Source organism: Eretmochelys imbricata, chromosome 9 (genome assembly GCF_965152235.1).
Source record: "Eretmochelys imbricata isolate rEreImb1 chromosome 9, rEreImb1.hap1, whole genome shotgun sequence".
Classification (NCBI taxonomy): Eukaryota; Metazoa; Chordata; order Testudines; family Cheloniidae; genus Eretmochelys; species Eretmochelys imbricata.
Window position 1 is genome coordinate 102,689,223 of NC_135580.1, and position 24,945 is coordinate 102,714,167.

Sequence of the window (24,945 nt, forward strand, 5' to 3'; positions counted from 1 at the left end):
GATTTGAGGGGGACAGAAGTCCCCCATTTGGGTGTATGATCTTCTGCTTTAAATACCTGGTTGTGCTTGCTGCACAGTTGCTGTTAAGGGCAACCATGCATTTCACAACACTCTGCTCGTGAGTCAGTAACTTGCCAGCTCTGGGCCCAAGCCCCATGTGAGTGGATTCGAGGAGGGCAGCAGCTCTCATACTGTCCAGGCGTGGGTGAGGACAGGCATGCTGTGCTGCTTGTTGAGGGTATGGCAGAGCATGTGGGTGAGAGAGTGAACATGCCAGTGCTGGATGGGGCTGTCTGGCAGGAGCGAACTGGGGCACTGTCTGCACGCTGTCACAATGAGCTGGTGAATTTGGCAACTGGTCTCACGAGAGCCTGGCTGTGGGAACGGGAGGGAAGGCAAGCATTACTTCAGTGGCTTGGCCACCCCTCTTGGGGAGCTGGGCTCTGTGTGGCCAGGGACAGATCAGCCTTGGCAGGTGGCTTTTCTCAGCAGAGTGGAGAGGAGTATCTGATTTTGCCTGCCATGTCCAATGCAGAACTGGGGCCTGGACAGTATGGGAGGGTGCAGCTGATTTGAGTCAGCAGGGGGCACTGGGAGAAGTGGTGCTGCCCTGTGGCAGGTGGTGGTCATTGCGATGGCAGCCTGATTAACTGTGAGTTAATGACCTTGGCATTTGGGTGGCTAAACATTAGATCCACCACAAAGGAATAGGCAAGAATTCCCCAAGTTAAGCCCACGGCTGGAGGTGGAGCCAGGGGCAGCAGCCACCCAGGGCCAGGCATGCTTTCTGCTGCTGGGGCAGTGCATGTGATGATTGGCCAGGGGGTCGGGTGCGCACCAGATGCTTTGTATCGTGCCAGCACCCTGGTATCAAGTCCCTGGAACATGGGGTGCTGATGTCTCAGATGGAGCAGGCCTGGACTAAGGAATCAGCGAGGCTCAGAATCTAGAGGCAGAGAAGACCAGTTCGATCTCTGCCAGTGCAGGGTTCCCTGTGGTATATTCATGTTCAATGTGGTGGCCCCGGGGCTCCCAGCCTGCCCCGCAGGGGTCGATTCCCAGCCAACACTGTCCCCCAGGCAAGGAGTGCGGAGCTCTTCCTGGGGGGGTGCTAAGGCAGTGGTTTCCAGATGCTCAGCCTAAGAGGCCCTTTCTCAGTTCATCTGGCAGCAGCAGGAGGCAACAGCTGCGTGGCCAGAGCTGTTCAGCGCCTCAGAGAAGGAGCAGCTGGAGTTTGCTGTGGTGGGAGCAGTGTCTGGACAGGCTCAAGGGTTGCAAGGTCAGAGTGGGGCTGGAGAGCAGCACAGCAGGCTAGATGGGAGATCACCAAGGCATAGAGCTGGACAGGGAAACGACCGGGCTGGCAGCAACTGGGTGGGAAGGGTGATCCCAAGACACCAGGGGGATGGTGGTGGAGAGTGGGGCGGATGTGGGCTCTGGAGTTTGTATCTAGGTGTACTAGAGACCAGAGACACATGGAGGAGGATGTGGCCCTGCCTGCTGGAGCCTCCCTTGGCTGGTACGAAAGGCCAGTCATTTGCCCCTCTCTGCGTGTCCCGATACCCCCCTGGTAGTGAGACAGCATTGTCAGGGCTGGCCTTGCTCAGCTCCTGGCCAGAGCCTCAGACAAGCCTAGGAAGGAAAGGGGGAGCCTGCTCCCAGCAGTCACATCAGAGCATAGCCAGGTTCTCTCACCCTCTCAGGGCCCATGGCTGCTCCCTGGGTCCACCAGGGTCCCTGATGGACACTCACGCATTCATGGGGTCAAGCCACACGCCACTCTGGAGGTCTGGTGTGTGAGACCAGGAGGAGATGGCCAACCCCAGATGGTCAGGAGTCACAAGCCAGCCCCCCAAAAGTCGTGAGATTTAGAGAAAGAAATGTGGTGCTGGGATTTTCCATCTTTGCCCTCTCAGCTCTGAGCCTCTACGCTGCGCTTGGTCTTGTGGATTCAGGGCTTAAAATCAGCTGGAGCAGAGCTCCATTAAATATTTTCAAACCCCCGGGAGCCCTGGTGCCTCAAGTTGGGCTCAAGCCCCAGGGCGCTGGGAAATACTCAATTCCATATAGCTGTCTGGCTATAGTGGGGAGGTCTGCATTAGGGGAGCACCCTTCCAGTCCTTTCACACTCTGCATCTCTCCTGTCAGAGACAGGAGCTGTTGTTCCACACCCTAGAGGGCAGGTGTGACTCCCAGCAGGCTGCTACATGGACAGTCCTACCTCCTGCACTGGGCAGTGCCCTCCGGAAGGGGGGCATGTGGCTAGCTGAGGCAGCAGAGCCTGGTACATGGATGGCTTAGGCATGGCCTCTGCCGCTGCTGCCTTCGAGTCTCTGTAATGCTCTTGGTTCCATGTGCAGTTGCCAGTAACCATGGAGTAGGGTTCCCCCTAGGGCGCCTCAGTCCCTGGAAGGTGCAGAAAGGGGGGGTTGTGGTCCTTTCCTGCCTGGAGGAGCTAGTGCAAGGAGGTGTCTCCCCCTGAATCACAAAGAGCCCAGATTGCTGGCAGTGAAAACAAAAACGAGGGTGGAGCAAGTGGGAGTAAACAATAGGCCCCAAAATTTGCAGATCAGCAAGGACCTTGCTGTGCCCAGAGGCCAACGCCTTGCCCTACACAGTTGCAGCAGCATAACTGAAGATGGGCTTTTAAGCTGACTGAGTCACACTGGTCCAACACCCTGTCTGGATGCTCTGAATTCAGTTTAAACCTGGCTTGTATCCATTTAACTTCACTCGATTCCCTATTGATACAAGCCAGGTTTAAACTGAATTCCCAGCATCCAGGTATGGTCTTGTATCACTTTAACTGAAGATGTGATTTTAATCCGGAGCAACTTGGAATGTAGATCAGGCCTAAGGAAGCTGCAAAGTTGGCTGGTACTCAGTATAAAAGGCAACTGGCCTATCATGTTGGCAGGTGGGGAAGTTTACAGAGGACACAGCTGTAAACTGATGTCAGTGGAAACTGGTGAATTGTGAGAGTCCTATGGCATTCTGGGCACCCTTCTGGCAGATGGAATTTAACCTGGCAAAACCAGCCTGTCTTTCCATCTGCAGCCTTTTGCCCCTATGATCCCTGCCCCATCCCAGAACCCCTTGTACTGTGACCTAAATTGGTGTTTGTCTTCAGTGCACATCACTGTGATAAATTCACCTCATTGGCAACATCCTTGGCGGACGCAATGTTGAGGATTGCACATTCTCTGGCACTGTGTGGCCCTCAGCCTCCTCACTGCAGCTGTGGCATTTGGGAACGGGGGTGTCTATGTATGTACACATGGGTGCTTAGATTGTGGGGGGGGCAGAAAGCAGCTTCCCCTTTTGTGTCACAACGTCTCCCATGCTGCACTGGCTTAGCTACACTAAGGCACCAGGGGGTAAGTGGCTTGGTGATGGCAGTCCCATGTGCAGGACTGAAAAACCGCTGTGCTGAGAATGCTGCTGCCAGAGGCATTAGCTCCGCCGGGGCTGAGATGCGAAAGGTCTGAAGAGGGACCCAGTCTGAGGGATTTAAATGAGAAAGGGTCCAGAACATGTAGCCTTTCCACCTTGTGCGGCCCACCCACAGGACAATGTCCAGATGCTCTGTGTAGCAACTCCTCCCTGTAGTTGCCTCAAAGAATTCTCCACCCCAGGTGCAGTCGCGGGGCTTGCTGCCACCTGGTGACACAGCAGGAGAGGGTTCTGCCTTCAGCACCAACAGGTACGCTGCTCTGACAGTGACCAGGGACTGTAAGCTGCTTGTAAAAACCAAGTGAGAATCCCCTTGGTGCCCCCGATGCATTTGGCGAGCTTCAGCCTAAGGACTGGGCTGGGCTGGGAAGTGTAGCCTATGCTGCTGTGGCCATAGTTGCTTGTGCCACAAGTGACAGGTAGCAACTGAGCAAGCTGCAGTAACTTAGAGCAGCCCCAGGGTTGCTCTAAGTTACACACCAGGGGCTGTTCTGACCCTGCAGTAGTCCAGAATTGGAGAGGGTGTAGAAAAGAGGCACAAAAATTATTTGAGGGCTGCAGAAAATGCCTGACAGTGAGAGAACTTAAGAGCTCCATCTTTTTAGCCCATCAAAAAGAGGACTGAGAGGTGATTTGATCACAGCATATAAATTCCTTCCCAGGGAGAAATAGTGGGTTCTAAAGGGTTTGTAAAATTGAATTCTGCCAAGCCTAATTAAAGTTTTTGATCATTTCTAATGGAGAATAGCAATGTTTATTTCTAAGCATTTGTTAGATTTGTATTGATTTTAAAATTTTCAGAGTGCACAAAATTCTGGGTTTTAAGTATTTTTAAAGATTTTTTATCATTTTAAATGTTCATAGTCATAGAAAATTATGGGGGTGTCAGACAATAATTAAATGACAGTAAACATTGAGATTTCAAAAGTTAAAGCTTTATAATTGTTAAAACACATATTGTCAGCATCACATGTCAATTATGCTAAGTAAATACTTTTCAATCAAATTAGTAATTTCTGAAGCAGCATTTTTCTTACTTTGCCTATCAGTAAATGTTGTTAATTATCAATGGAAATATCTTTTCACTAGTTTGTGTGTGCATGGTGAAATCGACACTTATCAACATTTACTGACAAAGAATCTAATCCTTCCCAATGCCTGGAAGCTGAAGCTAGATAAATTCAAATTAGAAATTAAGCAGAGATTTGCAGGGCTGGATTAAGGCAGGGATTTAGGGGCTGCAGCCCAGGGCCTGGGTTCAAGGGGGGGCCCTGCAAAAATAAATCACAGGCAGCGATCTCCAACTCTGGGCTGCTAAAAGTCCCGCAGAGCAGCGAGATGCTCAGGCAGGCTGCCTGCATGCTGTGGCCCCATGCCACTCCCAGAAGCGGCTGGCTGCTTGCATGTTTCTATGGCCCCTGGCAAGGGGGGAGGTGGCTCTGCACACTGCCCTCGCCCCCAGCACTGTCCTCACAGCTCCCATTGGCTGGGGGCGGTGCTTGCAGGCGCGGGCAGCACACAGAGACATGCTGTCCCCCTCCGCCCAGGAGCTGCAGAGAAGTGCTAGGAGCCAGCCGCTGCCAGGAGCAACATGGGGCTAGGGCAGGCAGCCTGCCTGAGCCCTGCTGCGCTGCCGGCCAGGAGCCACCCGTGGTAAGCACCTCCCAGCCGGAGCCTGCACCTCGCACCCTCTCCTGCACCCCAGTCCTCTGCCCCAGCCCCATCCTGCACCAAACTCCCTCCCAGGAAACAGACTTGTATACAGGGGCCCCATAAAATCTAATAGCCCCAGACCCACAGGAGAGTTAATCTGGCCCTGGAGATTTGTAACAGCAAGGGTGATTAACCACTGAAACAAACTTCCAGAGGGAATGGGGATTCTCCATCTCTTGATGTCTTCAGATCCAGACAGGGTGCTTTTCTGGAAGTCATGCTTGTCAAGCTGTCTGAAGTGCCTCATGGCCACAAGTGCTTACCTCAGGGCAGACTGTCAAAAACAGGACAGACACCCCAAACTGGCAGTATGTTCTATAATTAGATTTCACCAAGCCAGTAACAAATGTGAACCCCTGGATCACTATAACAGTCTTACCATGGAGTCACAGACAATCCCCTTAGGCTACGTCTATACTACGGACCTTACAGCTGCACCGCCGTAAGGTCTCCTGTGTAGCCCCTCTATACCACTGGGAGAGTGCTCGTCCCTCGGTATAATTAAACCACCCCCAATGAACCTGACAGGCTGTGGACACGCTGCTTTGGTGGTAGTTCTGGGCTTTCCCCTCAGAGTTCTGACTCCAGCTGCAGCCACCAAAAGGCCATTCCAACAACTGGAGCTCGGGCTGGGAGCCTCAGTGGCCATTTCCTGTATGCTGCTGTCTCCCCAGCCTTTGGTCAGGGCTTGAGAGGTTTGTGTGTCTGACAAAAGCAAATCACAGCATCAGAGGAGGGCTGTTTTGTCTAGTGGTTAAGGAGCCACCTTGGGACTCAGGAGTCCTGGCTTCAAGGCTGGTTGTGCCTCAGGCTCTCTGCGTGACTGTGGGCCGCTCCTGGCCCCAGCCTCCAGTTGTACAATGGAGTGGATGTCCTCATCCTGCCCAGCATGGTGTGTGGGGATGGGTTCAGCGAGGAGTGTGGTGAAGGGGGACGGTAAATTCCTTGGCAAGAGACTAAGCTAGATACCAAATGCATTCCCAAGTCAAGGCTGAAAGCCTGAGAACTTCCCTCTGGGGGAAGCCCTGCCCAGCCTCTGCCTGCTCAAAGGGGATTCAGCGCCAGACAAACAGAGAGTTTGAGGCATTTGGGAGTCGCTGGGCCTGCAGAGAGGGGACACTTATGGCCACATGTAGAGGGCTAATAGGTGGGCTCTGCTTGTAGCCTCAGGAGATGCTCTTCTCACAGGCACACTGACCTGTAGGCCCCTTCTAGGGAGAAGGGCCATGACTTCCCCAGGTTCCCCTGGAAGATGGGGGTGAGGAAGGACCAGATGCCCCTGTGTCTGTCAGGAGTGCTGGGAAGGTCTCGCTTGTTGGTGTCTGGGGCAGCAGCCAGCTTGGTTCCACAGAGAACTCAGAGCTGAGGTTAGCAGACCCGTCTGAGCCCCGTCAACCGTCTGGCCTGGGGTGATGCTGCCCTGTTTGTGTGCTGCCAGCCTGGGGTATGAAAAGTCATCTCTTTCACCAGGGCAGCCATCCAAAGGAGAGACCAAGGCCCCAGGCCCAATGCATGCATGGTAGCCCTGTGGGGTCCATGGCCAACCAGTGCTGCTGCCCGTGTCTCACTACCCTGTGGGCCCCTGTCCTGCTGAGGGTGCTGGAAGGTTTGTCTTGCTCAGAATTGAGCCTGCCTGGCCTGGGATCACTGTGTGTCTGCAGGGGCTCTCGGCTGCTGGCACTCAGCAGGGAGAGCAAGGGGAGCTAGGCAAATGAGCAGTTATAGAGAAGTGGGTCCCAGCCTCAGGGGATGCTGTGGTCAGAGGGCTAGGCCAGGCGGCAGAGGAGCACCTGTAACATGGCTGTGTGCCTCTGCTCAGCCAGCGCAAAAGTATTGCCAGTGGCTGGCACTGGCCCTTTCAGGCATTGCCTCGGGAGACAGAAAACAGGGCAGGAGTCAGCAAAGGGCTGACCTACCTGTGCTGGACCCCCAGCGCCTGCTGAGGAGAGCGAGAGAGATGCTGAGGCCAAGCATAAGGAGTGTGAGGTCTGTAGCCAGAGATGGAGGGGCTCCAGTGCCCACTCCTCTGGCAGGCATGCCAGGGGCAGGGCTGGGGGTGCAGCAGGACCTTCCGTTGAGATGTTCACAGACAGAAGAGAGGGCACCTGTTGCCTCCCATCCCCCATATCCCCATATCATGTAGCACTCCTCCCCCCATGACCCCTCACTGTCCAGCACCCCCTCCATTGGCATTCCATTCCACAGGACCTAGTCCAGTCCCCACTCTCCTGTATTCCCCTCATTCCCTGCTCCTCCATCTCCCCCATTCCCTGTGCCCCTCTGGTCAGTCTGTCTGCCCCTCATTACCATGGTGTGTCTGGGCACTGGGAGTAGAGCTAGGAGGACGTGGTAAGAGACAGAGGGGTTCCTGCCTTCCATGGCAAGGTCAGAACTGCGAGCTGTGATCTCTCTCCACCTGCCCCAGGTCCTGCACATCCCCCCTCCTTCCCAAAGCAATGTCAGCTTCCAGGACTCAGCTAGCCACCAGCCTGCTGCAGCTGGGGTGTTTGCAGGCTCCTGCAGCCCCTGTGCATGCAGGACGCTCCCTGCCAGGCTGCTGGGGAAGGAGCCCCAGGATGGGCCCAGTGCTGAGTGACGTACAGCAATATCCCATCTCCAGGGAAATGCACCACCTGGGCTGGCAGGCCAGGAATCCCTTTCAGTGGGCCTGTGGCCTGCAGAGCCCTGACCCACCTGGGGCCTGGTGAGAGAAGTGGTGCCAGGATCTGGCACCGAGGAATCCCAGAGGGCAGGTGACTGCATGACCTGTGGTGGGCTGGGCTCTGTTTGTTCTGGGTGAGATGCCCAGGCCTTAGCTGGCGTGGGCATGGCTGCAGCGCAACCCCTCCGCAGGTCCTGGCAGCTGGTTTTGTTCCCCTCCCCTGGGTCCGCCCCTCCTGGCAGAGTCCTGTGTTTAACCTCCTCTTCTTTCAGACATTCGCGACAGTGGGGCCAAGCCCGTGATGGTTTATATCCATGGTGGCTCCTACATGGAGGGCACAGGGAACATGATTGATGGCAGCATCCTGGCCAGCTACGGCAACGTCATCGTCATCACCCTCAACTACCGCGTGGGTGTGCTAGGTATGGGTGCAGCAGGGCCAGCTCCCAGGCGGGGGCGAAAGGGAGGCAAGGATGTGTGGGGCAGAGCCCTGAGGGACTCATCTCTTGTTAGGTGGGGGGAGCAGGAGTGTGGGAGACAGAGCCCCAAGGGCAGGGAGCAAGGGAGCAGAGGGCAGAGCCCCGAGGGCCGGGGGCAGGGGTGTTGCGGGAGGGCAGAGCTCCAGGGGGACTCTGCTCAGGCTGGCCTAGGAAGGGAAGTGACCTGCTCAGAGAGGAGCTGACAGGCTGGAAGGAAGTCCTGCTACGCCCTGTGGGGTCAGAAGCTCCATGAGGAGGCCAGTTTGGTATCCCTGCTGGAGGCTGCGCTCTGCCCTTCCCCTGCAGTTCCTCTAGCTGCAGATCCTGGTCTGCTCACAGAGGTGAGGGTAGAACCTCAGCCCAGGCCTCTCTAGCCCTGCCCTCATGTCTCCCCGTGGCTCAGGGAAGGGGCCCAAGGAAGGGGTCAGGTTATGGCCAGAAGGATTGGGGCAGAGGGATGAGGATGTCATCGAGACTGTTCAGTCCTGCTAGCATCACCTGAGAAAGGTGGGAGTGGTCTTGGGGTCTCTAGCTGGCCCTTCTTGCTTCCTGCTGCCATTCCTGACCTCTCTGCCAGCTCTGTACATGCCTGCGGCTGGGCCCTAGGGGAGTGCTGAGGCTCCCTGGGCTGAGGAGTTTAGTTTCATTTACACAGCCTCGCTCAGCTGAAAGCAAATATTGATCTGTGGTTAAATAATTAATACATGTGTTTATCCAGCTCCTCCTCCCTGGAGGCTGGGAGCAGCAGCTGCCTGGCCAGCACTAATGAGCCGCCCCTTGAGACATGTCCCAACCATTCTGCCTCTGGAAACAGATCGATGGGAACTTTCTCGAAGGGCAGATGGCTTACCCTTCCGGTGTACCACAGAAGAGCCCAGACCGAGGCTATGTCAGTGCTTGCAGGGCACAGCTCTGCTCCTGGCAATGGCCAGTGGGCCTGCCAGCGCTGGAGCCATGCAGAGCTGGCCGCTGCAGATGGACACGGCCATGTCTAGCCCCTCTCCCCCAGGGCAGCCTGTGGGCTTGGTCCCTGCAGTGTGTGTATTCTTCCACCTTTCCCTTGACAGATTGTCCTGTGGAGGGAGGATTGGCAAGGGCAGGCCAGTTGCAGATGTGGGACCGAGTCACTTAGGAGAAGTGTGCTGACCTGAGACTCCTGGGGCATGATTCCCAGAGCTCACACTGACATCTGCTGGAGCTAGGGACACATGGGCTTCTCAAAATCAGGCACCAGGCACCTCTTCCCAGCTCTGCAACAGCTTCCCCCCTGCCCTGCCCCAGCTCCAAGAGCCTGGGCTGGAGCATTCCTGAGGTGGGCAGAGAAGCTGCCTTGTTGGGAATCCTCTCCTGTGGCCAGGTTCATCCGGAGCCCCCTCGTTGATGCCTAGAGCCCCAAACCCTCCCTCTGCCCCAGCCCAACTTGTCTGTGAACAGGGGCTTTCTGAGGGCTTTCCACTCCCCTCCCGCAGCCGCCCCCAAAGCAGTGCTGGTCGAGCGCCCTGGGTTCTGGGAGGCGTTTGAAGGCTGATGGCAGGATGCTCAGCCCGGGTGCTCTGCAGAATGGAGGAATGTCGGCTCTGCCAGCTGCTGCAGGTCTGGTGAAGGCTAGGGGCTGGACCGGTGAGCCCTGCCACGACCAGCAGTCATACTGCTCTGTGCTTGGAGCCCTTGAGCACAGGTGCCTCTCTGGGCTGGTGCTGGAGTCAGGGACTATGGGGCCTGGTTGTTTCTTTTGCTAATGCCCCAAGCCAATGGTTTGGCCTGAAGAAATCACCGAGGGCAGAAGCTGACGGCTCCCCTGGGCTGTAGGGAGTCTGCAGATGGCTGAGCCCCACCACTCTGGGGAAGTGAGCCGCCACCCCCTGCTAGAGCAGTGAAAGCCACAGGGACTCTGGCTCGTGTATGAGAGAGTGTCTGCAGGCAGAGAGAGATGATGCCCTGTTGGGTGATGGGGAGGTGGCTGGGGGACTCCTGGGTTTGTCAGCCCAGCAGGACAGCTTCTTGCAGCCTGTGCTGGACAGGGCTCAGGGCCTGAGTCACTCTGTTGATGGTGCCCAAGGCTCTCAGTGAGCAGATGGCTCAGCCGAGTGCCCATGCAGGCTCATTCCTCTGCACCTCCATTTCACAGCGGGGATGGAGGCCCCAAGAGATTCAGAGCCTGTTCCTGGGGGTTCTCAGTGGGGAGATGCCAGGGGCTGGCAGGGGATGGGGGCCCCAGGGCTCACAGTGGGGGTCTCTGGCCTCAGCCCTGAGGCTCACAGTCAAAGGAGATCCCAGAGGCTTGCTGCACGGCCTTGTCCACAGTGCTCGCAGCCAGAGGTTTGAGAGGGGCTCCCAAGCTGGCTGGGGCTGGAGGGGATTGTGGGAGGTCAGGAGACCGGCTGTTTGCTGTGTCCTAAGTGGGTTCCATTTGGCCGCAGGATTCCTGAGCACCGGGGACCAGGCAGCCAAGGGGAACTATGGGCTGCTGGATCAAATCCAGGCGCTGCGCTGGATCAGTGAAAATATTGCCTTCTTCGGGGGGGACCCCCTGCGAATCACTGTCTTTGGCTCCGGCATCGGCGCCTCCTGCGTCAGTCTGCTCACTCTCTCCCACCACTCGGAAGGTAAGTGTGGGCACTCCCACCCTGGCTGTGAACCACTCCCCAGCCAGTGCTGCTGCTGAGCCAAGGGGCTGCCGAGCACTCCTTAGCAAAGGGAATGAGAATCTAGTGGTTAGAGCAACAGAGACGCAGGCAAGGCACTAGGGTTCTGTCCCCGTTCTCCAGGCCTGCATTTCCCCACTGTAAATGAAGAGCGTAACACTGACCCCCCAGGGAAGGGGAAAGCAACTAACAGGCAATCTAACAGGTGCTAGATGGGCCAAGCATGGGCTGTCCCCCGGAGAACAAAGGTAAGGGAGTGTCCAAGAGCATGTGTAGGTAGGATGACCAGATATCAAGGGTGAAATCAGGACAGGAGGTAGGGGATAATTGGCACCTATATAAGACAAAGCCCCAAAAATCGGGACTGTCCCTATAAAATTGGAACATTTGGGCACCCTACTTGTGGGGTTGGCCTGGATCTGTAGGTCTGTAGCTTTTTGGGGTGTGGGATCAGGAACAGAGACGCCAATCCAGACTGGGAGGATGTGGACAGACACTTTTGGGACCTCTACAAGGGGCTTCATCCTGGCCCTCTGATGCAAGGCCATGGAAATATAACTGGACACAGAATTAGCCTTGAAAATATCACTACAGCTCCCCGGACCCCTGATGCCTGGGCTGACGCCCCAGGAATCCCTGGTCCAGGCAGTGTTAAATGACACTGAACTGTGTAATGTGACCCGCCAATCCAGCCCCTCCCTGCGATGGGCTCTGGTGACTAATTACCCTACGGTTCCAAAGCAGAGATGGGTCAGAACTGGCTGGGGAGCAGCAGCTGCAGACTGTTCTGTCATTTCCTCCCATTCCCCAGACAAGAGCTGTGCTACTTGGGTTACACCTGAGAGGACGTTTCAGCACCTGAGGGTAAAATACATTGTCGAGATGTCATTATCCCCAAGCCCTGAAGCACGAGCCCGGGAAATTCACAGTTCAGGGGAAGTTTAACAGCACTCCAGATATGGTAAGGGCTGGAAATGCAGAGCTAGGGCCCCCAAGTCACCTTAACTCTGCCCTGTCACAGACTCTCCCAACTTCCTGTGTAATTAAAGTCTCTCAAATCTTGTGACCGGCTTCCCAGCCCCACCCTGCAGACACTCCTGATGGGTCCACACTGCATCTGGGAGAGTCTCCCAGGCCAGGTCCACAGACTTGTACCAATGGGGCTCACACTAGGGCTCTACAGAGAGCTGTGTAGATGATGCTTTGATGTTCCAGTTTGGGCTGGAAGGAGAGTAAGGGAGCTTGAGAGCTCCAGCCCACAGCGCTATCATGATCCCTGCTATCACGAGTCTGTGGAGCCAGGCTGGGAAGCTTCCTCCCAGTTGGAAGGTCGACACACCCTCGTTAACAAATCAACAAACAACAAATGACAGGTGATTTGCCTGCTTCATAGATCACAGAACCACTTTAGACTCAGCCCGGCACCTAGAACTGAACCTTAAACTTGCTGCAAAATGGAACAGTTGGGAAAATGTGACCTCATTAAATCCGCATACCAATCCATTAGATGCAAGATAAAAACTAACATGCAAATGCAGGAAGGCCTCCAAGCCAGAATGGGGGTAAAACTTCAGCCCAACCCTCTGCAACATTGACATCAGTGACCTACGCCAACCTGCTGTGACCCTTTTTGGGGGTACCCGAACTGTCTGGGGTGAATTACTCCTACCTGCTTACTCACCGGCCACCAGCTGCTGCCAACACAAGGCATTGTGGTACAGCTCCGTGACTTCTGCTGGCTAGCAATTTAAACACTCCGCTTTGTGACACTCAAGGGCTCAGTCCCTTAGCTTCTGAACACCCACAGTGCATGCTGATCCGCTGCCTCTCTGGAGACAGTGCAGCCCAGTTCACTGGTTTCACCTCAACTCCACAGTCTCCTCAGCACAAGGCGCTTGGACAGGGTTCATAGTCAAACCAAATTGGAGTTTATTGAACAGAGCTTGAGATAAAGATTCCAGTAAAAGAATGTGGAACCATAAGGTTACAGTTAGGAGAAAAACACTAAATGCAATCCAGAGCCTACACTTAATAGCAAGCTCCTTTCCTGCCTAAGAAGAGATTTCTCACCCACTGCTTAGTTCTTGCAGCGCTTCTCCAGCTCAGAGAGCCCACTGGCAGAGTCACTCCTTCGTAATGGTGCACCATTTGGGCCATTTCTTCTCACAGACGGTCTCAAGCTACTCTTCCTTATCTCAGGGAGAATCATTTGTCTTTGTAAATCTGCAGCCTGCATCCAGTCCAGCCAGTAAATGCAGGCTGTCTCCACAGATGCTGAGTGGGTCAGCTCTCCGCCTTCCCCTCCTCAGGTGAGAGCTTTCAGTCCCAGCATCCTGCGAACACAATCTTCTACACATTGCACAGCGCTGAAATTGTTCCTGTACAAACACCTTGCAATAACCATGCCATTCACCAAGTTCTTAGCTTTGGGCAGAGAGCATGCGGCCCCCTCAGGAAGCTGTTCTGAAGTTGGTAGAATACAGAGGTGTGATCTACCTATCTGGGCATGGCTGGCTGTATTACACCAGGGACCCCCACTAATCAGCTGCCTGCTGATGATCTGGTCATACTGTCACCCACACAAGGGTGTCTACAAAGGACTGTATACTACCTAGAAGCCCCTGCAGCACACAGGCTCTGCAGGGCCCCTGGAAACAACAGAAATTAGGTGATTTCCAGAAGAGCCCCAAACAATCACATTTCATTACAGAAGCATGAACATTGAATACAGCCTAATCACTCTGGCCCAGGCTGCCTCCTAATGCTGCAGAACATTTCCCATTGCCAGGGAGACATTACAAGGAACAGCTCTAGGGGAGTGTGCATATGCTGAGGGATGTAACAGGTGAAGCATGGGGCTCTATGCAGGTACCTGGGGGCTGGGGCATAGGGTGTGTGTATATGGGGGTGGGGGGGCAGGCAGGAGAGACGGGAGTGTGTGCAAGTACCTGAGAAATGGGGGGGGTTGAGGCATAGGGGTGGGTGCAGGTACCTGGGGAGGGTTAGAGGTATATATGGGGGTGGGAGGGTTGTGATATGTGAGGTTCGGAAACGGGAGCGTGGGGGTACCAGTGTTTGGGCATGGATATGCGGGAGTGGGATATAGGGGAGTGTGCAGGTATCTGTGAAGGGGTAGGCATATGGTGGGGGAGGGGTACAGGCTGCACAGGGGTATCTGTGAGCTGGGATATGGTGGAAGTGGGCTAGAGGGGTGCATGCAGGTATTTGTGTGGGAGCTGGGGTGGGTTACAGGGGTACATGCGTGTATCCGTGTGGAGAAGAGACATGTTTGAGTGGGGTACAGGGGTGTATGCGGGTATCTGTGGGGGGGCGGGGATATGGTGGGATGTGGTACAGGGGTGCGTGACAGGTATCTGGGGGGGCGGAGATATGGTGGGATGGGGTACAGGGGTGCATGTGGGTATCTGGGTGAGGGCGGGGATATGGTGGGATCAGGTACAGGGGTGCGTGTATCTGGGTGAGGGCGGGGATATGGTGGGATCGGGTACAGGGGTGCGTGTATCTGGGTGAGGGCGGGGATATGGTGGGATCAGGTACAGGGGTGCGTGTATCTGGGTGAGGGCGGGGATATGGTGGGATCGGGTACAGGGGTGCGTGTATCTGGGTGAGGGCGGGGATATGGTGGGATCGGGTACAGGGGTGCGTGTATCTGGGTGAGGGCGGGGATATGGTGGGATCGGGTACAGGGGTGCATGTGGGTATCTGGGTGAGGGCGGGGATATGGTGGGATCGGGTACAGGGGTGCGTGTATCTGGGTGAGGGCGGGGATATGGTGGGATCGGGTACAGGGGTGCGTGTATCTGGGTGAGGGCGGGGATATGGTGGGATCAGGTACAGGGGTGCGTGTATCTGGGTGAGGGCGGGGATATGGTGGGATCGGGTACAGGGGTGCGTGTATCTGGGTGAGGGCGGGGATATGGTGGGATCGGGTACAGGGGTGCGTGTGGGTATCTGGGTGAGGGCGGGGATATGGTGGGATCGGGTACAGGGGTGCGTGTGGGTATCTGGGTGAGGGCGGGGATATGGTGGGATCGGGTACAGGGGTGCGTGTATCTGGGTGAGGGCGGGGATATGGTGGGATCGGGTACAGGGGTGCGTGTATCTGGGTGAGGGCGGGGATATGGTGGGATCAGGTACAGGGGTGCATGTGGGTATCTGGGTGAGGGCGGGGATATGGTGGGATCGGGTACAGGGGTGCGTGTATCTGGGTGAGGGCGGGGATATGGTGGGATCGGGTACAGGGGTGCATGTATCTGGGTGAGGGCGGGGATATGGTGGGATCGGGTACAGGGGTGCGTGTATCTGGGTGAGGGCGGGGATATGGTGGGATCAGGTACAGGGGTGCGTGTATCTGGGTGAGGGCGGGGATATGGTGGGATCGGGTACAGGGGTGCGTGTATCTGGGTGAGGGCGGGGATATGGTGGGATCAGGTACAGGGGTGCGTGTATCTGGGTGAGGGCGGGGATATGGTGGGATCGGGTACAGGGGTGCGTGTATCTGGGTGAGGGCGGGGATATGGTGGGATCGGGTACAGGGGTGCGTGTATCTGGGTGAGGGCGGGGATATGGTGGGATCAGGTACAGGGGTGCATGTGGGTATCTGGGTGAGGGCGGGGATATGGTGGGATCGGGTACAGGGGTGCGTGTATCTGGGTGAGGGCGGGGATATGGTGGGATCAGGTACAGGGGTGCGTGTATCTGGGTGAGGGCGGGGATATGGTGGGATCAGGTACAGGGGTGCATGTGGGTATCTGGGTGAGGGCGGGGATATGGTGGGATCAGGTACAGGGGTGCATGTGGGTATCTGGGTGAGGGCGGGGATATGGTGGGATCAGGTACAGGGGTGCGTGTATCTGGGTGAGGGCGGGGATATGGTGGGATCGGGTACAGGGGTGCGTGTATCTGGGTGAGGGCGGGGATATGGTGGGATCAGGTACAGGGGTGCGTGTATCTGGGTGAGGGCGGGGATATGGTGGGATCAGGTACAGGGGTGCATGTGGGTATCTGGGTGAGGGCGGGGATATGGTGGGATCAGGTACAGGGGTGCGTGTATCTGGGTGAGGGCGGGGATATGGTGGGGTGGGGTACAGGGGTGCATGTGGGTATCTGGGTGAGGGCGGGGATATGGTGGGATCGGGTACAGGGGTGCGTGTATCTGGGTGAGGGCGGGGATATGGTGGGGTGGCTATCTGGGGCAGGGTCATGTTTGAGTGGGGTACAGGGTGTGGGCATGTGCCAGTGACTCTCCGAGGTGCGTCGCTGGCTCTCCAGAGGGACTACGGTCCCACTTGTGCGGGTGCGGGAGCTGGTCCCTCCCTCAGCGTTGCCGTGTTCTGACGGGGGGATGAAGCTGCTGTGCTGCCCTCTTGGTTCCCTCTCCCATGCTGCCAGTGAGGGGCCCTGCGCGTTTGTTCATGCGGTGCTCGTTTGAGACTCGGAGATGTCTCCAAAGCTGTGCTCGCTTCCGCGGCAACGTCCTCCGGGCTGTTCTTCCCAGGCCGCCTATCACCCCAGCTTTAGCCTGAGTGAGTCCCAAACGGCAGGGTGCCAGCACCTAGTGCCCTAGGGCTCGTGTAGCTCCTTCTGGGTGGGTGCTGAGATGTGCCTTGCTGGGCTCCATTGAGCCCTGCGGCAGAAGCAAGGGGGTGTGTGATGGGGGTGAAGGTGGATGAGAGGGCAGTGCCAGCCAGCCCTCGGGAGGGGCAGGTGAAGGGTAGATTCTCAAAGAACTGGGTGCTGAGTTCCAGTCGCGGGTGCTCAGTGCCACCCAGCAGATTTGGCTCCCTAGGCATTGGGGTCCCACCCTGAGGATCTGCTGGTGGAGGAAGCTCAGCAGCTGCCTGCCTCTGATGGACCCTAGACAGATGGGTCCTTTAGAATAATGGACCATGGGATCAGTTTAGCATAAGGAAAGAAAGGATCAGAGAGACAGGGCACAAAGCCCCAGAGAGTGCAGGCCAGCCATCACATCTTGCCACAATATGCCCTCTCCTCCCTGTGGGAGCGGTGCTTGCTCTTGCTCTACGCAGCCCCGGGGATCATCAGGAGGGATGTTCATGAGCACGCAGTGTGGGGATTCGGAGAGCCAGGGTGGCCCCTAGAGCCAGCGCTGCCAAAGGGTGGCCCTTTAGCACTGGATGTGCGGGAAGTTTGCCAGCCCAGCTGCAGCAAAGGCAGGAAAGCCCCTGGCTCACTCAGTCAGTTTCGTGATGCATTAGCAGGGTCAGATTCCTTCACGCCGAGGAGATTCCACTTGGGTGCAGGGGGCCGTAGTGCCCAGCGGGGCTCTTGCTGATGGACATGCACTGCTCAGGCCCTAGGTAATCTCCAGATCAGAGGCCAGGGAGAGTGTCACTGGCCTCTGCAGCTGGGAGCCAGGCTTGTGTCTCCCGAGAGGTGTTTCCTTTTGTATCCTGGAGCAGGGTGAAAAGGAGGGACCAATCCCTATTCAGCCAAGTGCCCTGCCCGCCCCGCTGCTCTCCAGTAGACCTTTCCAATCCCACCTCTATGCACACCAGATGTGCACATCCTTGCAGCCAGCACTCCAGGGCACGGGCAAGCCACCATGCTCCTCCCAGGGGTTAGCCCTCTGCAGGTCCCCAGGGCTGGGTTGGCCTAGTGTGACTCTGATGCATACAGTTGTCTTCTGGGCTCTGTCACCTGCTGCCTATGCAGCGGTGCCCCAGGGACTCCTCCCCCGTCCCTGAGAGGCTTGCACCAAGACAGAGCTTGAGCCACTCTCTGAGCGTGTTACCAGACCCTGGGTACTGAATCTCCTTTGCCTTTCAGGCGTTGGCTGCGCACAGAACTGCTTGGGTCTGAGTTTTGTTTGTGGTGACAGACCTCTCTGAGGAGGGAGGGTCTGGCTGAGTAAGTGGGTTCCTACCCAGTGGGTGCAGGGGGACAAGAATGGATGTGGAGGGTGTTCAGTTGTGCAGCTCAGATGGGGTGGTGAGAGGCTACTGGCTCAGGCATCTTCCTTCATCATGTGTTGGCAGCTCTGTGAGCTCTTCGTGCACTCAGGGCAGGGGACCCAGCCTCAGCCCAGGGCCTAGTGACCAGGCTTTGAAGCCCCCTGTTGAAAGGCCTCCATTTGGTTGGATATGGCTGTAGCCCTGGTGAAACGAGGCGGCTTCAGGCTCTGGTGGCTGGCTTCCCAAAGGATGCATATGGTGGTGCTGTGGACTCTGCCCCTCCTACCCCCGCACCATTCTGCACAAGCTGGAGTGGAAGAGGTTATATCAGAACATGAAGACCCTTTGCCCGTCCAGCCTGCATGCAATGTTGGTACTGTGGCTGAGCTGTGCCCTAGATCCAGCAGCTGCCTTGCTGTGTGTCTCACTCCCCTCCTTAGGTCACCCGGACGCAGGTGTGCCTAGGGCATGGGTGTCATGTTTGCTGGCCTCAGGTCCATTTTTATTCAGGAAATTTGCAGGTCTACCAAGCGAAGTTCTCTGCAGACTTTCTCAAAGATCTGCTGCTGCAGCAGCCCTGCACTCCTGCTATGAGCTTGTCGAAAGGGGCCTGGGTTCAAAATGAGGTGAAGGCCAGAGCCTGCATGCTTCCTGCTGCCCTGGCACAGTCCCCACGTGGGACATGGCACCTCCCAGGGCACCTCCTGCTATGGGCTGTCATGTCTGGGAAGCGCTCCTCTTTGGGACGGGCCTTGGTTTCCTCTGATAACCTCTCGTCTCAAGAGGTGTGTGCTCTGCACCCCTCACTGTACAGGTGAGCGCTGCCTCCTGGTGTGTGTCCCTAGGGCTGGACCCAGCTTTCTCCCTCTGCTGGGCCAGTTCTTTCCCTGTGCAGCCATCCCCAAGAACGGACTCTACCCGGGCACGCACCTCTGGAAAGGCGATGACAGCCAGCTGCCTGGCTCTGTTCAGCCCTGCTCCACAAGGCTGCAGATGGACGTTATTTCTTATGGCACCTGAAGCATTTATGAGTGTCTGCAGGAGGAAAGACGGCGGGGTTCGCGCCTTCACTCAGCACAGTGACTCCTAGCTTGGGCGAGGCAGCTGCAATGTCCCTGTGTGTGATCTGGTTGGGGAAAACCCTAGGCTGCCCCTGCTGGAGCTGCTACATGGAAAAGCTATGTCTTCCTCCTCTGGATGCCGGCAGGGAGTGTTTAAGCGGGGGTGGGGTTTGCATCCTGGGTGTACGAAGGCAGCAGGTGTGTTCATGTGTATTCCCAGAAGTGTGTGCCTGCATGCAGCTGTCTCTGCATGTGTACAACATCTGTGGAGGTGCAGGGTTGTGGAGAGGAGGGGTTCCCATCTAGGGGTACATGTACCCCTGGGGGTACACAGAGCTCTGCCAGGGGTGCATCAGCTCACCTAGGTATTTGCCTACTTGTACAACTGGTGACATAAAAAGCACTCGTGAAGTCAGTACAACCTAAAATTTCGTACAGACAATGACTTGTTTGTACTGCTCTATATACTGATACACTGAAAAATAAGTACAAGATTTATATCCCAATTGATGTATTCTATAATTATAGGGTAAAAATGAGAAATTCAACAATTTTCCAATAAGACTATGCTGTGACACTTTTGTATGTTTGTAAGCAAGTAGTTTTCAAGTGAGGTGAAACTTGGGGTACGCAAGAAAAATCCAGCTCCTGAAAGGGGCGCAGCAGTCTGGGAAGGTTGAGAGCTACTGGTGTACAGAGTAGGCGTGTGCCTCCCTGCAGGAGTCTGTGTGCATGCTATTGGACATACAGTCAGGTGTCAGTGTGTATATATTGGTGCAAATCTGCTTGTAGGAGCAGGTGTGTGTTCCTAGTGCCTGTGCACACACGTGTAGGAGCAGGTGTGTGTAATGTGTGTGCAGGGTATGGATTTCTCTGGAGCTGGTGACTGTCAGTGGGAGGGGGAATGGCTTTCTCTGCACCTCAGGAGGGCGAGGAGCCGGTGGGCGTGAGTGGGCATGTGTGCACACTCAGCAGCGTGCAGGCTGGCTCTCTCCGTCGCAGGAATGCTGCAGGGGCAGGCTGGTGACGGGCTGTGAGGGCGGGGTCGCGCTCTGTGCAGAGATCATTTTTGGCAGGGCAGATCCACTGCTGTAGCGCTTCGGGTTTTTTCCTAGCGAAACAGTTACACCTGCTTGGGATGCTGATGATCTGCTCATCTGCCCAGATGGTGCCCGGCCAGCTCCTCCCCATTCATTCCCCTGGGCTTCCCAGAGCCTGCACATGCCCAGTGGGCCAGCACCGGCCGGCCGCAGTGCTGGAGGAGGGGAGTTGTTTACCTGGAGAAAGATGGCAGGGGGCTGCCTCGGTCACTGGCTGTGGGGCCCTGGACTGCAGCTGCCAGCTCTCTGCCCCGGACATGGCGTTCTGCCTGCTCCCGCTCCTGTCCCTGCCACACGGCAATCCATCGGAGCAGCGGGCCGGCGGCCCCAGGAGGGATGGAAACCTCAGCAGCAGCTGGGGTTACTGAAGGTCGCTTGCTTTGCTTGGTAATCAGACTAAAATCCCAGCGTGGAAGAGGGGAGAGAGCCCTGAAGGGGAAGTAACTGCCTGAGAGGCTGCGGAGCAGAGCCCCGCTCCGAGCCCTGCCTGTCCTCTCCCCCTGCAGGAGCCCCACCTGTGCCAGGAATCCTGGGCTCGGCTCTGAGGGGACAGTCTACACTGCAGTAAAAGACAGGCGGTCTGGCCACGGCTGGCCTGGGTCAGCTGACCCAGGGTCCTGGGGCTAAACATTGCAGTGTAGATGTTTGGGCTCGCCTGCTGCAGCCTGGGTTCTGGGACCCTCCCCCCTCAGGGTCATGTGGTCAGGCCATCCCCCACACAGGGGAGCCAAGGCAGCCACCCTGGGGCCGCAGTATGTGGGTGCAGAGCCCAGCGCTGTGTACGAGGATGCCCCAGGGAACCGTGCTGGCCCTGGAGCACTGGTGCTCCTGCTGCCATTGGTCTTTGTATGTGTGATCAGGGCCCTTGGGCTGGGCGCGGCACTAACAATAACCCTGCCCCAGAGACTCTGGGGCAAGACATGGCAGCAGGGTGGGGGGAGAGGAGGGGCCACATGGGGCTGGGCTTCAAAGATCAGAGCTGCAAAGATCAGGTGGGTATAGGCTTCCTAGGTTTTACTTTAATAAGATAAGTGATCAAGAGCTGTTAATGAATCACTAATTAGTGCATCCTCTCCCAGCATTGTGAAAGGCAGAAAGGGACATGTGCTGTACCAGGCTGCCCTGGGGAAAGCACCCCCCAATGTAATACATTGAAATCAAAGTGGATTCCTTGCCAGGAAACAAACCACCAGCACTGTCTTTACCCAGCAGACACTCATTAACAAGCAGGAGGGTAATTGCTGCTGCATAGATTTTAAAACCGCTCCCAACCCCGTCTGGCAGCCAGAACCTTAAAGCTGCCGCAAACAAGAGTGGCTGAGAAAATAGACGGCAGCTATCCCAGGCAGCCATGCAGGCAGAGGAGTAAAACACCCTGTCCTCTGCACCATACACATCAGTCAGGGACCTGAGAGTCCCCCTGGAACGGCCCCCACAGCCTGGGAGCCCCACCCCATCCCCCCAGCACCAAGATAAAGAGCCTGCATCACCCACACGAGGGTTACACCTCCTGGAAACAACAGCCTGAGAGTTCAGAACTAGGGTCTGTCTATACTACAGGGGCAAAACCACGGTACTGCAAGCGTGCTGCTGTAGCACTGAAGTGTAGATGCTTCCTACAGCGCCAGAGGGGGGTTTCTGTCAGTGTAGGTAACCCACCTCTGGGTGATGGAAAAAACCTTCCGTCAACCTCGCCGCATCTCCACAGGGGCACTAGGTTGCCCTAACCCACAGCACTCAGCGTGACATTATCACAGCTCGGAGCAGCAGAGCTAGGTTGGCATCATTTTCAAAGTGCAGCCCAAGCCCTAGTGTTTTGAGGGCAGCAGCTCGCCAGGGCCTGGCCAATGCACGACAGCTCCCAAGATGGATGTGGCATGGGGAGGGGCTAGCAGGCACTGCCCACATACTTCTGGGGTGGTTTCATTTTGTCTTCAATAATGTAAATTCTCCTGTCCTACCGCTCCCTGTGCTCCACCCCCTCTCCAGCCCCAGCCCCTGACACCCTCCTGCCAAGGAAAGACAGTTACTGCTGAGATGTACTGACAGTGACCGTCCGTGCGTCTCGAGAAACCCCAACCCCCATGTTCTTACCAAGACAGTAACTGAACATATCCTAAATCAGACATCCCTGGCCCTCCAAATACAATCCCTTGGGGGCCTCGAGCTGGCTTTACAAGGGGAAGCTCCGTGGACCTCTAAGCTATAAAGAAACCATGAGTTTGAGCCAGCCCTCCAGAGAAGTACAGCTGAAAACATTCAACAGCACAAGCCCACTGCTTCCGCTTTATGGGAGTGAACAGCCAGTAACGCTGACTGGCACAGTCCCCTGGCAACCCATGAACCAACCTCCTGTGTGCCCAGGGCCTCCAGCACCAACAGCCGCTGAGCAGAACCAGGCTGGTTCCCCTGCAAAGAAACCCTCTGTGTGCCCAGGGACTCCAGTGCTGATAGCCACTGAGCACCGGGGTGGTTCCCCTGCCCACTGATGTATAGAAAACAATATTCAACTTCTGGCACCAAGTCATCTGAAGCAGTAAATGCTTCCTTCCCTGCAAAGCACGAGAGGGTCAGAAGCTCAACCAAGTCAACCCCAGTGCCCACATGTGTCATTGCTCCCCAAACACCAGTACATGTTTTTGTCATGCAAAACGAATCCCAGAAGTGGCAGTTCCGGTCCCCCTGCCCAGAGCAATTGCGTGCCTAGGCCCCTCCTAACTCTGCCTGTGGACCCTGAAAGCCAGCTGGTCACTAACCAGATGGCACGGTGTACCCCTGCAGATGCCACACGTGGGGAAAGCCCAGCCCTATTCCATTGGGATGTGGTTAAGAGTCCTGGAAAGCAGTCCCTTGCTCTGAGGCTCTGGACACCCTCGTCTCCACTTATTCAGACTTTTCTTTCTGTAATTTAAAAAACCCAAAGAAATTCCAAGAAAACCTGTTCCTGTTTGCCACCGTGAAGCTCCCGCCATCAGCAGTGTCTGCTGAGCTGGGCACTAGCCCAGCCTGCCCTGCTGAGTGAGTTCTCACCGCCCAGGCTCTTGGGACCTGTTGAGATCTGCTCCCACAATGTAAACTGCTGCGTGCCAGAATGCTGCATGTGCTTGTGAGCCTTGGGGAGGATGGCAAAATACTGTGGGCGGCACACTGTCTGAGTTCCCATTCAGCAAACGGTAGGCCACAGCGACTGTGGTTCATTCATGTGGCTGAGGGTGGGGAGGGGCGTGGTGCGTAGGGGAGGGAAGCCGGCTCTGGTCTCAGACTGGCCTCTGCTGGCCCAAAGGACATTTTGACTATTTTCCTTGTAAATTTGCTCTCCCTGTGTAGGGGCTGCAGCCCGCGAGTGACTTGCCGGTGTAACTGCACTAACATGGCTAAACAGAGCAGTGAGGGCGCAGGAGCTATAGACCCTGGAATTGCGTCTTCACTGCTATTGTTACCTCTGCTGCAATGGCAGCTGGGATTGCCGCGCAGCCATCCCCCCGGGGTTGGAGCCTGCCCCCTCTCGGTGCAGGGGGAAGGCACAGCAGGAACGGAGGAATTGGTAGCATTCCGTATACGGCAGCTCAGTATCCTGGGCGCGGGGTTGCCCCTGTGCACTGGCTGTAGAGTGGAGCTTTTCAAACCAGGAGGGAGCACGTCAGAAAACACATTTACACATTAAAATCCTCAGCGTTCGCAAGGAAAGTGTTTCCACAGCCAGGAGGGAGTTGCAGCAACAGGTGAATCTCTGCCCAGGCAAGAACGCAGGAAGGCAAGAGAGAACCTAGTCGGGCTAAAAGGCAAACCAGGAATCCAGCCCAGACGGGGTCAAGAGGTAGGAGCGTAAACGAGGGCAGAGGAATGGTGGACATTAGAAGGCTCAGGGCTTGTCTGCACACAAAGATGCCTACGCTGCACGTGTCCAGTGTAAGCAGTACAGCCTTGTCCTGGGATAGCTGTTCCTGGATGGGCAGGGGATGAGCTGCCTGTGGCATGTTCGCTACCTGACTAACTGAGCCACCCTTGGGAGCGTGCTGGTAGAAGTATGTTGTTAAAAAGTTACTTCCCCCCCCACCATTATACTGGCACAAAAATCTGTGTGTACAGGGTTGTGAAGCACAAATAGAAAGAAAAACAAATCTCTTTTCTGAGCGCATACAATCAGGAGCCTGCAAGAGACTCAGTGGGGCTGCTGGAGCAGCAGAGAACAAGGTGAAGATTGGGGGTGGCATGGGTAAGGATGGTCACAGTGCCTTTACACATACCCATGCTCCTGGATGGACATCATGGACCTGGTACCCTCCAGCGTCCAGCCTCAGCCAGAGCTCAGACTGGCTGGGGCTGAGAAGCAGCTTCCTCCAACACTAGCTATAGAAGGGCTTCTGCGCTGGAGCTAGGGAACAAGTGTCAAGGGATCACAGCCCCTTGCCCCCTTCCCTTTGTGCCGAATGGAGGGCGTGCTGGCTAAGTCCTAGCTAGGTGGGGGCGGGCCTGCTATGGAAAAGGCCAAGACCAGCAGCCGCTGGTAGTGTCAGAGTCTGGCACCTGGGCAAGTGGGGCCCCTGGGCCAATCCCAGGTGGGAATCCCAGTCTCCAAAGGGTCCCCTGTAGTCCACGCAGCCCTGCTCCCTCCTGCTGCTCCCAGTAGGACCCCTGGCCGGGGAGCTGAGCTGGACAGTTCCCTGGTGCCACACAGAAGGTATGCTGGCCCAGGGAGGTTAATGGTAGTTGGTAGGACAGGTGTCAGGAAGCTGCCATGTCACCTTAGTCCTGTCGCCATTGCGCTGCTGGCAGGTGCCACGACAGAGTTGGGTTGGCAGCATGGGGGACACAGCAAGATCCCCGTTGGGCCAGGTCCCAGAGGGGCTGAGCTCTCAGCTCCCCCAGGGCTCGCGTGGCCTGAGCAGGCGGAGGA

At 56.4% G+C, this 24,945-nt stretch overlaps 1 protein-coding gene across 3 annotated transcripts in view; it reads left to right on the forward strand.

Moving 5' to 3' along the window:
• NLGN3 (neuroligin 3) overlaps positions 1-24,945 on the forward strand; it is a 48,149-nt gene that overhangs the window by 16,227 nt on the left and 6,977 nt on the right. For all 3 annotated transcript variants that reach the window (XM_077826201.1, XM_077826202.1, XM_077826203.1), the window contains 2 exons: positions 8,101-8,250; positions 10,728-10,913. In XM_077826201.1, the coding sequence (XP_077682327.1) occupies positions 8,101-8,250; positions 10,728-10,913 (336 nt within the window). The remainder of the gene's footprint in view (positions 1-8,100; positions 8,251-10,727; positions 10,914-24,945) is intronic.